The 15,801-nt window shown below is 33.1% G+C and overlaps 1 protein-coding gene across 1 annotated transcript in view; it reads left to right on the forward strand.

Moving 5' to 3' along the window:
* PCLO (piccolo presynaptic cytomatrix protein) overlaps positions 1-15,801 on the forward strand; it is a 403,634-nt gene that overhangs the window by 328,993 nt on the left and 58,840 nt on the right. Inside the window, exons 17-20 of the mRNA XM_054495632.2 lie at positions 5,858-5,951; positions 7,160-7,231; positions 9,429-9,609; positions 11,183-11,377. Coding sequence (XP_054351607.1) covers positions 5,858-5,951; positions 7,160-7,231; positions 9,429-9,609; positions 11,183-11,377 — 542 coding nt within the window. The remainder of the gene's footprint in view (positions 1-5,857; positions 5,952-7,159; positions 7,232-9,428; positions 9,610-11,182; positions 11,378-15,801) is intronic.

A 15,801-nucleotide genomic window follows, 5' to 3' on the forward strand; every position in this document is an offset into this window, starting at 1 on the left:
CATAATAAGCTTTCAATCAATAGTAGTTATTATTATTATTGCTAGCAATGTGTATCATACATTTTTTGTAACCAGTGGTTGATTATCTCTGCAACAGAAAGGTACAGAATGCTTGAGCTTCTGAATTATACTAAATTATTTTAAAATACTATATAGAAAATTAAACAACTTTTCTTTAATAATAAAATGTAATACATCTTTCATTCCTAAATTTAAAAGAAGAGTCCTGTTAGCTAGTTAAAAAGTACACTGATTTGGTTTCCTTGTCTCCTTTACTTTTTTCTTCCCACCCTCTGATCAATATACTCAAACTCTGAAGGGCAAAATGTCAGGCAAGATAAGGTGAGAGAATGACAAGGAAAAGGTCTGGGTCGTGCATGAACTCAATACTTCCTGTTGGATAATTAAGAAATGGAAATGAGCATATATGAAGGGCCTCGCTCTGGTTTTCTCTCATCACACTGTTGAGCAAAGTGAAAATATTTTCTCTTTACTGAGATTTTGTTATGGATATAATTATTTTTAGCTATCTTTATACCTGGAAGCCCAATTCCTGGCTGGACCTTTCTCTAAACAGCATTGGTAGCCTATCAAACTATTTCCTCTGGGACCTATGGAAGGCAGGTACAGGTGGTATGTGTATTTACAATATGATGTCCAAAATTTATTTTACTTCAGTAGATTTTAAAGGAAAACAAAATACAAGCATGTTCTAAAGATCACTGAACATTTACTTAGCACAGACTATGTGTCAGACACTGTGCCAGGTGCAGGGGTTACAACTGACAATGTAGCCATAGTCTCTGCCATCAGAGAGCAAAGAGGAAAATAAAATGATAGACAATAAGCACACCATTGCACTGTTAAACAGAGCTTACCAAATGGGATGCAGATTGTACTTTTTCTAAATTAAGAGAAATAACCTCAGAGGAATAATTTTGAAAAACGTGTGTTTGTGTGTGTGTGTGTGTGTGTGTGTGTATAGTAAGTTTAGTAAAAGAAAACCAGATAAAACATTAAAAATGAATACTTTCAATGTTTTGGATAATTTTATAAAAGTAGATACACCAAAGAAGCCTTCAAATTTCGTTATCTTTTCTCAGTTTTTCTTCTGAAATTAAAAAATACGTACATGGAAACTGTTTTCCTGTTGGTCTTGAGTAGAATAATTGAATTTCAAAAATTTTTTCAGACAGCCTTAAAAGTATATATACCTATGCATGACAAAATGACCAATAAAAACAAATTAAAAAATAAACCACCAGCACTTTGGGAGCCCAGAGAGGGCGGATCATGGGGTTAGGAGATCAAGACCATCCTGGCTAACACGGTGAAACCCCGTCTCTACTAAAAATACAAAAAAAAATTAGCCGGGCGTGGTGGTGAGTGCCTGTAGTCCCAGCTACTCAGGAGGCTGAGGCAGGAGAATGGCGTGAACCCGGGAGGCGGAGCTTGCAGTGAGTCAAGATTGCACCGCACTCCAGCCTGAGCAACAGAGCAAGACTCCATCTCAAAAAATAAATAAACAAACCAGCAAACAAGGCAAAACTTCAAGGGGGTGAAGTTTTAGATATTTTTTGATAAGCACCATGTCCCATCTTTGTGTATTGACCTTTTTATTTTCCCTTATTAATAAACTTCTTTAATTATTAGATATAATTGTCCTAATTGTCCTAATGTTAAATCATTAATGTAATCTTCCCACAAGAGAATATAGTGTGTTTACTAGACAAGAAAGGAAAGGGAGGATGAACTCCACTTATTTCTCAGACTGACTTTATGCTCACATTTAAGAATCCCCCTGTTTACCTGCCTACCTTCAACTTGTAAATCCACAGATTTTGATATGACTATTTTGTGTAGAGTTTTAAATTGTGTTAGGTGGCAACACAGTTCATTGAAATTGTGTACGATATGATCAGAGCATGGTAGTTATAAAACAAGTGTTACTGAAGAATGGCTTTGTGTGACTAGCTCTGCATGTTAGGAAATGCAAGGGCAAAAAATACTGCAAGGGCTTTCATTGGTGTTTAGGAGCAAGCTGGTTTTACTCTCATTAATTCTAAAGGCAATGGATGTTTTAGGTCTGGAGAGAATTGGAGAATCAAACTCATTACTATGATTAAGGTACTCTATTAAAATGAACATTTTAACTTTTGTCCAATCAGTTTAGGTTATTTCTAAATGTATCTGGTCAAACATCAGTATTTATAGTAAGTAGGCCTAATTGTTCCACAACACTCACTTAGGATGGACCATTTAGAATTTCCCTAGGCAACTCTAAAGAAGGCCTAACTTGTTCATGATGTTTATAATGTGTGTCTACACACATTATACATAATTTATATTATATGTATACAAATTATATATTTAAATTGAGATGGAGAATTTTAGATTATAAAGAAGACAAACTAGATACTTCAGGTAGTGAAGACTGCAATTAAGAAAATAGATGGATGTCACATTTTATGATGGGCCTAATCAATTGAGTTCATATAACATTTATTTAAAAGCAAGAAATCGAATTACCTGTGTTTGGATCCTGGTCCTACCAGTTAATAACTATGCAACTTTGACAATATGCCTTAATTTTTGTGAGCTTCAAGTTTTCTCACCTATAAAATGGAATCAGAAGTAATACCTGTGTAATGGGGTTAATATGAGTATTACATGAGTTAACACATGAAAAGCACTTAGAACTTTACCAGAGGAAAAAGGAGGCATTTAATAAATGTTAGTTATGATTTTAATATGCTTACTTTTAAAAATGCTTCTCATGCATGAATTAAATATATACTCATATGTCAATACAATTAAGGGTTTTTTAGTTGATAGAGATGTACGATTCCTGATACAGAGTTGGCATTCAATAATTTTTGCTAGGTGTATAAGTGAAAAAAAAGACTAAATGTGGATTTGAAAAATTTGAATAACAGTTATTCAAATGTATGGATTAAGAAAAGATAGTGACTGATAAATCCCTTCAAAGATATTTTAATACCACTGCAGACTATTTTAATATATATTGGCAGACCCAAAATTTTAGTGATAGTACATGGGTTTGCATGTGATATTAATTCCCATCTTGTTAAACAAATTGTATATTTTTTAGAACTTGAAAAACATAATTTTATTACTGTTCAGTATATTATAAATCTTAATATGGTTTCCATAACCTCACCACCTTGATAAGTAAGTCCAAAACAGAGGCTTAAAACTCATACTACCATGTGTTTGTTTCCCTATGTATATTCACCTATGAGAATAGCCATGATTCTAAAGCAGCAATCCAAGTTTACTATTAACTTAAAAGTAGTCACTAATTCTTTCTATGTCACTATCAAATTAAAGTTATTAACTCTTTCTATATATTAATTTCTATGTATTATTTCTATGTAGACACTTTTTTGTAGACACTAATTCTATCACCATCAAATTAAGTCATTAGTTCTATGTCACCATCAAAAAAAGAATCCAAAACTAAATTTAAAGCAACATATCTTACTAAAAATTTTTGAATTTTTCATTATAAAATATTTCAAGTTTATTAAAAATTATAGAAAATACCCTAACAAATACCTGTGTGCTTGCTACCCAATTTTGTCAAATCTTAAGATTTTGCTATATTTGTTTTAGATGTTTTAAAAGATAATACCCTGAAGCCCTCTGAAATCACTTCCCTATCCATTAAAAAAACTCACTAAATTGAATTTAATATTCATAATTTACAAGTCTTCTTATGATATTAATATATATGTATGTCATATAACATGTATATATAATGTGTAATCTTATTTCACATGATTTTATCTTTATACCATTATACCATACTATATTAAGTTTTTGATCAAAACTTTTTCAAGATGTATCTATCTTGATATATGGAGGGAGGCTTTTAAAATGTATTTAATTGATTTTCAGTGCCACTTACTATTTCATTGAAATGAATATATCACAATATATTTATTCGTTCTTCTATTGGCTTACTATTGAAATAATGTTGCAATTAATGTTCTTGAACAAATTTCTTGTTCACAGGTAGGAGAATTTCTCTACGGTAGAAGTGGAATTAGTAGAAATTGAATATTTGGATGTTTGGGTATATAAACTTAAACTTCACTAGATATTGACAAATTTATCTAAAAAGTACATATAGAAACTTCCTATCCACAGTCTATGAGAGCTCCTCTTTCTTTAAATCATTGTCTGTATATTTCCCTAAAATTCTTTGTAATTTATATTGAGTGACAGCTGTCAAATTCTGCCTTCAATTGTGTACATTCAAATAGGTTGAAGTGGGAGGAATGCTACTTTATTTCTTCAGTTGGATTCAGCTCACAATGGCTGACTTGTGAAGTGTTATGAAACGCCAACTTGGTGCTTCTTAATCTTTGCTACACATTAGATTCACCTGGGAGCCTTCAAAAATCCTAATATTCAAGCCTCATCCCAGACTAATTAAATCAGACTTTCCTTCGGGGAGTAAGCAGGGGTAAGAGGGAATTGGGTGGAGGGTTGACTGACCCACCTCCCACCACCAGAACTCAGGTGATCCCATTATGCAGTCAATGTTGAGAATTATTTCCCTTGTATCTGATTGGTAAGAAAATAAAATCAGAGATACAGGGAAAGTACTTGCCTGCAGGCCCATCTTTAAAAGTGAGTGGTGAGCTGGAGTTTGATCCTCAATAGCTTTCTCTAGAATGTATAGGTAAATTAGTGGCTGGGGAAAATTTCTAGGCATCCAGGATATGGCAATACTTGAGACCAGGAATGTAGCAAGAGTTAGTCTGGCTACAGTTTGGAATAGAACTACAGATTACAAGAGTCAAGGTCCAGCCCCCTTTTAGGGAAAAGCAACTTGTGAAGTCCAGACACATGTCAGGACCCCCAGACAGAGAGGTTGATTTACAGGACTCTAGTGCCCACCAGAGATGACGTATTATTTAGAATGTGAGACATAAGCTTAGGCAGAAAATTCAGAAAAAAGCAGTGAGAGTTAGAGAAAGGCCTTGTCTGTGTGGGCACCGTGTGGTAATAGCAAGTAACAGTAATCTAATTTCAACCCCATCAGCAGGTTGGTGCCAGCTATAGATGTTCTGCCAGACTCAATTAGGATAGGCTTTGAAAATAAATTGTTTTTAAATGTGTAGCATATAAGCTTCTAATTGGTGCTCAGAGGAAATAGAAAGGCAAGGATTAATGCAAATGTCCCAAGTTCTAATAATTGAGGAAAGATTTTTATTTGGTTCATCAATTGTAAAATTACATAAACCAAAAATTTATTGACATAAACCAAAAATTTATATTTAATTAAAATTGCTTTATAACTGCATTAGATATACTTTACCAAGAGTGTTGGAATATACTTTAGATATCAGTAACAAGTGTTTATGGAATGTGAGCCACAGCAACAGCCATTCTTCATCTTTTTCTCAGTATACTCATTACAATGTTTTAGTTTTGCTTTTCCGTATGTACAAAACTATAGTAAGGTTAAACACCAAATTATTGTTTATGGGTCAATAACATTGATGTTACCATTTAGTTCATATAATTGTCTCCTACGTTCAGGAAAGAGTAAGATTTCCGAAATTATAGTATAGTTAGAACACCTACAAGCATTTCTTTAAAAAAAAAATCATTAGGGCAAAGAAAACTACAAGCATCCAACATATTTTTAAATTGTCACTATGCATTCAACTTAAACTAAGGTTTAAGACAAAAGGATGATGAGATAATTCTATAGTGATTTGAAATAAAATATCTTGAATAGTCTGCATGTCCTTTAGTTTAACTGTGAAGTCATCAACTAAGGTGAATAATCAAGATAACTCTTTCTTTTCTCCCAATTCAGTGCTGAGTACAAGAGAAGGACTAAATATGTCCAGAAAAGTCTTAATCCTGAGTGGAATCAAACAGTAATTTATAAAAGTATTTCCATGGAACAGGTATGTAAAGATTATTTCTAGGTGACAGAATTAGGCTAATATAAGTACAGTGATAACACAATTATTCAAAAATTGGGATCTATATACATTTTGCCAATCAAACAAAAAAAGTTGAGTAAAATAATGTAAGAAATGTAGCCAATGGAAAAAATGAGTGACGTTTAAGCATAGGGTGAAAGTAAATGTGCACATTTTGACAAAGCAGCCAAAACATAAACAAATAAAATAAGAAAACTAGTGGAATATTTTCCATTGATTATTTCAGAATTTAAAATTTTTAATAGACGAAGCCACATTTATCAAATTTGAGAAATATATTTTCCAACTGTCTATATTTTGACTTTCATATACAATACACACAAAAAATAAGATTCAGTGCATAAAACTGTATTACTCCACTAGACAATATTTTAGGATCTCATCTCTTTGCTAAATTGAGGCCTCCTAAGAATCTGGCATTGTGGTGCTAAACTCTACAGAAGAAGGCAAAATGATGACTGGTATAAAGGATTATCACCACAGATAAGTAACTGTAGGCAAAATTACATTATTATATTTCTGAAAATCTGCATTTTTATATCTTTGCTTGAGTAACAGACAATAACCGAAATGTATAAGGTTGAATTCAGAGAGAAGACTATAAAGACAGTTCCCATATAAACCAATTTACAAGTGAACTGTCTTTCAAAATGAGATTCTTAATTTGTCTTCTAGTAGATTAATTTGATTACAAAGATGAAGCTGGATATAAATTATAATCTGGGTTTGTGAATTTAAAATAAACTCACCTGCAGAAATAAGGCAGTGCTACTAAGTTTTTTGGAAATTGTTGAAACATTGAATCCAAATACTTCATCTAGATAATACTAGACGTTTTTGCAATCTATGAATTTCTTATATTTAGAGTATTTATAAATTCTGATTTCTATTTTTGAAAATGAGGTGGGGATACAATAAATAAGTAAGAATTATAATTTTATTCACAAAATAATAATGTTCCACATGATCAAACACTAGTTTAGAGTGCGAAATCATTCAAATTTTACACAATATTTAATATTTAAACTACATAGTTTTTGGTAAAATTTTAAGTATTTTCACATAAATGGAAGGAGTTTAAGGAAAAAAAAATATGTCTACTGTATGTGTGTAATGAAAATGTATGATGGAAAGGTAGATTTAATTAGATTTCTATTTGAACTATATAGCTCAAGAAGAAAACACTGGAGGTGACAGTTTGGGATTACGATAGATTTTCATCCAACGACTTCCTTGGGGAGGTAAGCCTCTGACTTCCTTTCCCTTATTTGCTGCTATGGTAAACCACCAATTAAAGCACGATGCAAAGCATGTTTCTGAAGTTTATAAGATAGCCATTTCTGAAAAAAATCTTTTGGCAGATAGAATTTATTTCCTGATTTACTCTTTGAGTAGATTAATACCAACTCAAGAAATGGTTTTCACTCTATCACTTGATGTACTTTATAATTAATTTCTAAGATGAAATTTTCTCTCAATGGGAAGATATGTAATCATACTGTGAGTCCAAATGAGATTTGAAGTAACAAATTTCTTATATTATAAAATGGCCTGGACTTTTAAAAATGCATTTACAGGTTCTTTAATTGATTTGATGTGACATATTGATTGCATTGTTATTTATAATTAAGTATTCTGAGAAAAATCACTGAAAACATTTTAAGAAGCAAAACTACAAGTAGGAGAAAACAATAAAAACAATTTTTACATTAACATCAAGGAATCAAAATAACCTAATTGTATGCCTGTATCAGAATATCTCATATACCCCATAAATATATACACTTACTATGTACTTGTAAAAATTTAAAAATAAACAAATAACCTAATCATGAAATTGGTAGCGTGAACCGATCTTGTGATTTTTAATCTATTATATATATACATTGTTTATAGGTATATATACATTGTTTATATATATGAACATAATATATACACATATTGTTTATATATAGGAATATTATATGTATAATGTAGATATGTACACATTGCATATATATACACACATTATACATTATATGTTGTATATATACATATATTATACATTGTATATACATATATTTTATATATGTATATATAATGTGTATATACATACAATGTATATATGTCTATATACAATGTATAATATATACTATACAGTGTATGCAATTGTATGTCTACAGTGTATATATAATGTGTATATATATACGTTATATATACAATGTATATATACTGTACCTATTATATATAGTATACATAATATATATACACACATACACATTGTTTAGTGTTCTGCTTAGGGCAGAAGTTATGAATTAATGTTAAAAATAATCTCCAAAAAATCCAAAACCTACAAAATACGACATCCTTTTGTGTAATCAAGATGATAATGAGGACTTGTTTGGTTCTTAAGACTTTGCACATCTCTTTTCACCAAAACCGGAGCATTTGACCCTTACCTTCCAGCTCCATCCAGCTCTAGCCACTTGGACTAATCTTGATCTTAGGCAGGAGTACTCTAGATTAGTATTATGCCTGACTTTATGTTTCATTTCAAAAAAGTGACTTACTGAAGTCCTTCTAATTTGTGGTCTTATGTTTACATGAGCCTAAAGCATATATCCATTGGTCTGGTTTTCATTTCTTTTTAGCTCATCATATCTAAGATGTCAGCAACTGTAAAATGCACCAATGTACTAAGAAAAAAAAAGTTGCCAATTAAGCCATGACAAAATGTGGTAGTCATATCCCTATTTCAAATGTGAACTAAAGTGTGTTTTAAAATAGAATAAATAAGTTTGTAATTGCAACTTACTCATTCTTTTCCATTTTGTCCCTTTTGTGACTAAAATCAAACATTTTTCAAGGTTGCTAGTCCAGTTTAAGATTAAAATAAGTTATGAGTTTTTGTTTGTTTGTTTGTTTGAGACAGAATCTTGCTCTGTCGCCCAGGCTGGAGTGCAGTGGTGCGATCTCAGCTTACTGTAAGCTCTGCCTCCTGGGTTCATGCCATTCTCCTGCCTCAGTCTCCCGCATAGCTGGGACTACAGGCGCCCGCCACCACACCCAGCTATTTTTTTTTTTTTTTGTATTTTTAGCAGAGACGGGGTTTCACCGTGTAAGCTTAGAATAAGTTCTTACAACAAAAAGAAGTTTTGTTTTATGAACAGATTGACTTGTGACCCTATCTTTTAACATCATATCCAAATAATTTAGTTAATAGTCAAAAATTTTATACAGTTCAGTTCAAGCAAACATTTATTAAGCATCGAGTATGTAAAAGACATTGTTTCCAGTATCATTGGTGAAGAAAACTGAGGAAGAAAGAATCATCATCCTCAAAAGTTATACTGTATTCCTTGGTTTATATCCTTTAATAAATTTTAGAACATAGGGAAAGTAATGAATCAATTATACTTTAGTCCCTAAATTTCATTTATTTGTTGCACTTTTTTTCAGGTATTGATTGATTTATCTAGCACATCTCACCTCGATAACACTCCAAGGTGGTACTCTCTCAAAGAACAGACTGAAAGCATTGATCATGGCAAGTCTCATTCCAGTCAGAGCAGCCAGCAGTCCCCAAAGCCATCTGTTATCAAAAGCAGAAGCCATGGTATCTTCCCTGACCCATCAAAGGGTAGGAAATATTTTTTTAAGTAGAAAAAGTTTTGTGTCTATTTGTTCAGTCTGTATCTTCTTAGTGTGAATGTTTGTACATTTAACATATATTAATAGATTAGACACGACTGGAAAATACTTAATATAATGTCATGCAAAGAGTAATGGATATGGTATCAGGAGAAATGGGCTTTATTCTCAGGTCATTACCCATATTTAGGTGTAGCACTTTGTAATCTTCACTTCTCTAACTGTCCATTTTTCAACACGTAAAATGGAGGAGGTGTGACTATATGAGCTATTTGGTCTATTCCACCTCAAAATCCATGGTAACATGATTTCAGAAAATGCATTTGGGTATTTCATAAAGATAATATAAAAATCCCTACCAGTTCATTGACTAGACATAATCATCATTACCATTAAGTTATAACCCTTCTAATTGTTTGAATCTCTGGTTGTCCATAAATATTGTCTTACCCAATAAATATAATTTTGCCTGCTACTTTTTATTTATCATACAAAGAATATTTTCCCCTGTCATCAAAACAATTGGTGTGCTGAAATTTACTTGTCTTTCCTAAATGTTGGACTCAAGCTAATTTTTTAATAATAATTATTATTTTTTAAATAACAGTGCCATACATTGGGTTTGGCAATATGCAAATATGTACAGCACTCCCATTCAAATGAGCTTTTCCTTTGAGAGGTTCATAACCAACAGTCCTACAACACAACATTAATCCTCATCATAAACTGAGTTACTGCCTCTGTGGGATAAAACATGTGGTACCTTACCTAGATATGCTGAACTATTTATAAGTATTAAATATAATTTTTATATTGGACTTGAGTATTACTTCCTTGTCACCTTTTCTAGGAAAGTCCAGCAAATTGAAAAGTGTTTCCTTGTACATGAGATTCTCTGAATCATAAATGCAAGTGTTCTAGGAGATGAGAAAGTGAGTCCATGTCCAGTAGGCCGCTGAGTTGATATCATAAACTGCTGACTACAAGTGCTGTAGATTATTTATGAATGAGTTTTATAGATCATTTATGGGTTCCACTTAGCCATCTCAACTCTTATCTTGCTTAACGTTCTGCAAGATCATTAGTATAAAGATCTCTTTCTATGACTGCCTTAGGAAATATGTGATCCATGCATTCTCTGCAATGGTTTGAGGCATGATTCTACAATCTCCACATTTAATATGTCCTAGTGACTCACATCCTTCATCCTGTTTTTGCTTAAAACTCCTCCTGTGTACTGTCTCCTGCCTGACCTCTACTGGAATTAGCAGAGGTGCTTGGTGAAACTAAAAGTTAACATATTTATTACTAGAAGCTAGTCAGAATGTATTTCTTTTTTCAAAGTTCTCTCTTTTCATTGCTATCATCCTTTTGCCTTTCCTCCCCCAGATTGTTTCCCAGATGTTTAATCACCATTCTGTATGATGACCAGTTGCATAAATTAATCATATAAGACTCAGAATTAACATAAATTTTAGGCAGTTTCGAATTATGTGTAGACCAAGCTTGACAGGAGGAATGCTGGAACAACTTTAACTCATGTTTTACCCTTTTGTGACCAGACATGCAGGTTCCCACCATTGAGAAATCCCACAGTAGTCCTGGTAGCTCAAAATCATCATCAGAAGGCCATCTCCGTTCTCATGGACCATCTCGCAGTCAAAGCAAAACCAGCGTCACTCAGACCCACCTGGAAGATGCAGGGGCTGCCATAGCTGCTGCCGAAGCTGCCGTGCAACAACTCCGCATTCAACCAAGTAAAAGACGCAAATAAATTCCTCAGCATGGCAGCTTAATGTTCATCTGTTGCCTTTCTTTCCTGCTGTCCTTTCCTGTTTGCTTTCAGTTTTCAGCATCCTCTGCTCACCCTGTTCTCTGTCCCTTTGTGTAAGAACGATATCAATACATTAATATGCTCTTTCTTATTTAGATTTTTTTTATTTACATCGACTGAAATAAAACTGGCTGTTTCTCCTTTGTTTCCACCATCCATCCAACCTGGCTCATAGCATTTGATACAGTGTCTGTGATGTTTGGAAGCAAAGCAATGTTGTGTGTCCTTTTTGTTTGCGCTTAAATATCTTTTAGAATACAGAAATTATAAGCACAAGTGGCTGCCAGTTTTCCAGGCCTTATACCAAAAAAAAAAAAAGTGCACACACATAAGTATTTAGAGCAGATTCGCAATTAGATTCTTGTATCTGAAAACACTCAAAAAGTCTAGGCAGAAGATAATGCAACAAACAGTCAACTTCTAGAACCTTGGAGGAAAAGCCATTTCAAGACAGTGCTTTAAAACACTAACAAATTTTGCTTGTGAAATATGGTAGCTTTCCATGTGCAAAAATTTGTAGTCTTCTGAAAAATCTGTGAATAAAATCGTAATTCTTACATTCTCAAAAAACTACATTAAATTAATATATGTATCAGCATATGTGATGAGGCAATGCAACCTCACTGAGGAGCACAATTGGGTCCATTCTGTTGGATCACACTTTGTATGTGATGACAGATTTTACAGATATTTTTTCTAACCATTGGAAATAAAGATATGCTATGTCTGGTAGCTATAAGTCAATCAAAGTATAACAATTGACCTATCTTAACTGCTGTATTTTCATTTCATTTGTGAAAATTTAGTCAATTGATATAATTATATAAAAACTTAATACGTGCAAATATTTCACAAATGTAGGTACCCTGTTACTCCTAAAAGGCATTAGCCAGGCAATGGAGATAGATCATTGTTCTCTCCATCTCCCTAGTCATCATTTGCAAAGAAACAGCCAGTTTTAAACCCCTTTAGTGCTGTGCATGTGGTGTCATTTTGGCATTTGAAAACACAACGTATTTAAATAGAGCAAAAGAGCACTTCTGTTTGCATGAATAACATTTAAGCTGGTTCCATCTGAGGATACATACTCTGGGTTTCCATTTCACCCACACTGCCACAGCAGCACATAAAAGCGGTCAGTCTAATCATGCCAGGAAGCAGCACAGACACAGCATAGCAGGAGTCCTCCCCATTCAAAGAACTCAGTCTGATAATCTGCCTCCACCAGCCAATGGCAACCAAGACCAAAGCCAGCTAGCCCTCAGGAAGGTGATGTCTGATGGACCAGTCAAGCCAGAAGGAGGTGAGCAGAAAGGCCCTGTTCAAAGCACACAGCAAGAACATCCCCAAATTTAAAGCTCTCATCTTTAATTTTTAGAGATTGTCTGATAAAATATGTTTATCCACTTTTTAATGTGCTTTTGTGGGCATGGCATTTCAGGACTTCATCATCACCATGTAAGTCCCAAGATCAGTCCCGTAATATATTGACTACAGTGATTTGTATTTTTCTATGCACTGAGCATACTTTTGTTGGGAAATAGATTAACAATATTCATATTGCAGAATGGAATGCATGCTACTAACCTAATCTGTTCAAGCATGACTATAAATATGTTTCATTGTGATAAAAGTTTAAATTGCTCACAGTTCAAGTTAGCCTACCAGTTGGAATGTGGATCAGTTTTTGTTGCCTATTATTTCAAGTGTAACTTTTAAAAATTTAGTGGATTTTGAAAATTCTTAGAGGAAAGTAAAGGAAAAATTGTTAATGCACTCATTGACCTTTACATGGTGAAAGTTCTCTCTTGATCCTACAAACAGACATTTTCCACTCGTGTTTCCATAGTTGTTAAGTGTATCAGATGTGTTGGGCATGTGAATCTCCAAGTGCCTGTGTAATAAATAAAGTATCTTTATTTCATTCATAAACTACTGGGTTCTGAGCCATTGTTATATGATGCAGCTTAAAATGAATGTGTCAGTTTTGTTTTCTCAATTGATTTCGTTGCAATAGATTTGAATTACTGCCTCATTGCTAGTGACAGCTGTAATGATTGGACATTTGAGAGCAGGACAAAGTTCCATCTTGGAAACGCTATAAGATAGATGGAAAATTGTCACCAAATAAAAGCATCAGAGATTACATTAAAATGTAAATAAATAATGGGATTGGGCTGCCCTAGGCAACACTTCTGCTATTTCTCTCTCCCACGTCTGATCTGCTTTGCAATCTTCTCAGGTTCCTGGATAGAGGAAGGTAAATTCCATGAGCTCTTGCTTTGGAGAAGTGGCTAACCTTGAACTCATAGCTCTGTTCAGTAAGGAAAGCAAATTTACATCCATCTGTAACCTGACCCCAACATTGCTAGAATTTTCCCCCAAGAAAGAGTGCCACTGCCAGTGACAAGGAATGAAGCTAGGGTGATTATACAATTATCTTCAAATTTAATTCAAAAGCACATATTAAAATAATTTTTTTTTAAATAGAATAGTAGTATTTGCCCCCTTAAGTACCTCTCAGCCCTAAAATATTTGATTTTATGAGTCTATATTTGGCACAAAATTAAAATCAAGCCTTATACTTTCCTATTGCATTCTTTTTATTCTCATAAAATTAAAAACATTTCATATGTCCTTCTCCCTATTAATTATATATGTGGTGGCAATGTAAGATATATGTCACATTACAGAGCTAAACCACTGAGGTGTTTCCCAAATTAGGTAATTAAGGAAACAATCAGCTTAAACATTACGATAATTCTGAATATGTGTTACTCAGCCCAGTTTATAGATTATCATCAAAGCACAATTTCTTTTTTCTTGTTAGGCTTACTAAGACTTTCATTTTTAAAATTCCACCTTTCACCTTTCTTCCATCAAATAAGTTCAGTTGATTTCTTCATGTTATTCACGTTCTTACTTTAAATATTCTTTTAATTATAAATCTCACAGTAATCAAACACTTCCCTTATTTCACACCTTATTTTTAATTATTGTGACTTAAGTGTTTCTATATGACATTTTATATGATTTTCTTCCTAGACATAGTCCTTAAAATTTATATTAAAGTGTTTTTAATCCCTTTTTTTGAATAGTGCTCCAATAGATATTCTCAAACATTTAGTCTTGTGATTGACTTAGAAGTCACTCTTCATTAAAACCATAATCAAAAGGAAAACTAAATAACACAGCATGCTTTCATGTTTAATTTTGTTCTAACAGATGATAAATAAAAAAGCCTTGTTTTCTAAAGTATTACTTTTCTGCTATTATAAATGTACCAATATAATTGATCCATGTATATTTCCAGACACTTCATAGCAAATATACTATAGTGTTAAATTTATATAAAATGCAATATAATTTGTTTAAAGTGCAGAGAGAAAAACTAGGCAGAGATACAAACATATAAAAAGAACCCGCAAGTTCCTGTTCACTAACTGCAGAAGTATTAGTAATAATCACAAAAGTGTTTGGATAAAAGTGTCCCATTTCAAACCTCACAATGGAGTTCGTATAATCCCATCTGCATTCTGAAAATAATACTCTGCATTTGAATAGTTCTTCATGTTGTACAGAGTGTTTTGTCATCCATTTCTCATTTTATCACATTAAGTGGCTGAGGTAGTCATTTCAATATTCTTATCCCTGTTTTTTTATGGGTAAGCAATCACTGAGTCAGAGGGGTAGGCTGGCTGATATAAGAACACACAGCTAGAAATTTTCAGAACCGACAAATACAACATTGTCTTGTGACTTTTCGAGTTATAATTTTTGAATACATTGTCTCCTTTAAAATCAAACTCTCCTAATTTTAATAAGAACAGTCATTTACTTATTTATTACTTATCTCTTAAGTTCTTACAAATGATTAGAGGTAGCTAGAAATGATGGCGGAATTCCATTTATACTCTCTACCTACATGGTCCTCCTTTCTAAAGGTTGTTGATTTAACCCAACAAAAGGAAGCCTTCCCACTGTGCAAGCCCAGTGAGGCATTAGGCAATGTTTGTGGCTCCATTAGAAAAGGCTGCGGGTCCATCTGTAGGCATTTCTATCGAGAGTGACAAAATTGTTCCTAAAGAGCTTTTCAAAGATTTTTTGTAAGCTTCTCAGCAGATTTCTGCTTGAACTAGCATAAAATATGGGTCAAACAAGAATTATGGAGTGAGTCAAAAGGAATTTTTTCTTTCCCTCTGGGGTTTAGTTGTATGCTAAAACACCTGACGGGAAAGATTAGACAGATTGTGCAAAAACATCCTGAGGCCTAAACAACTCTCTGTAGTTAAAAACCTCTGGAAATGTTTTCGGTTGCTGTTGTTGTTTTCCCCATGCTAGTTAGTT

Source organism: Pongo pygmaeus, chromosome 6 (genome assembly GCF_028885625.2).
Source record: "Pongo pygmaeus isolate AG05252 chromosome 6, NHGRI_mPonPyg2-v2.0_pri, whole genome shotgun sequence".
NCBI classification, from domain to species: domain Eukaryota; kingdom Metazoa; phylum Chordata; class Mammalia; order Primates; family Hominidae; genus Pongo; species Pongo pygmaeus.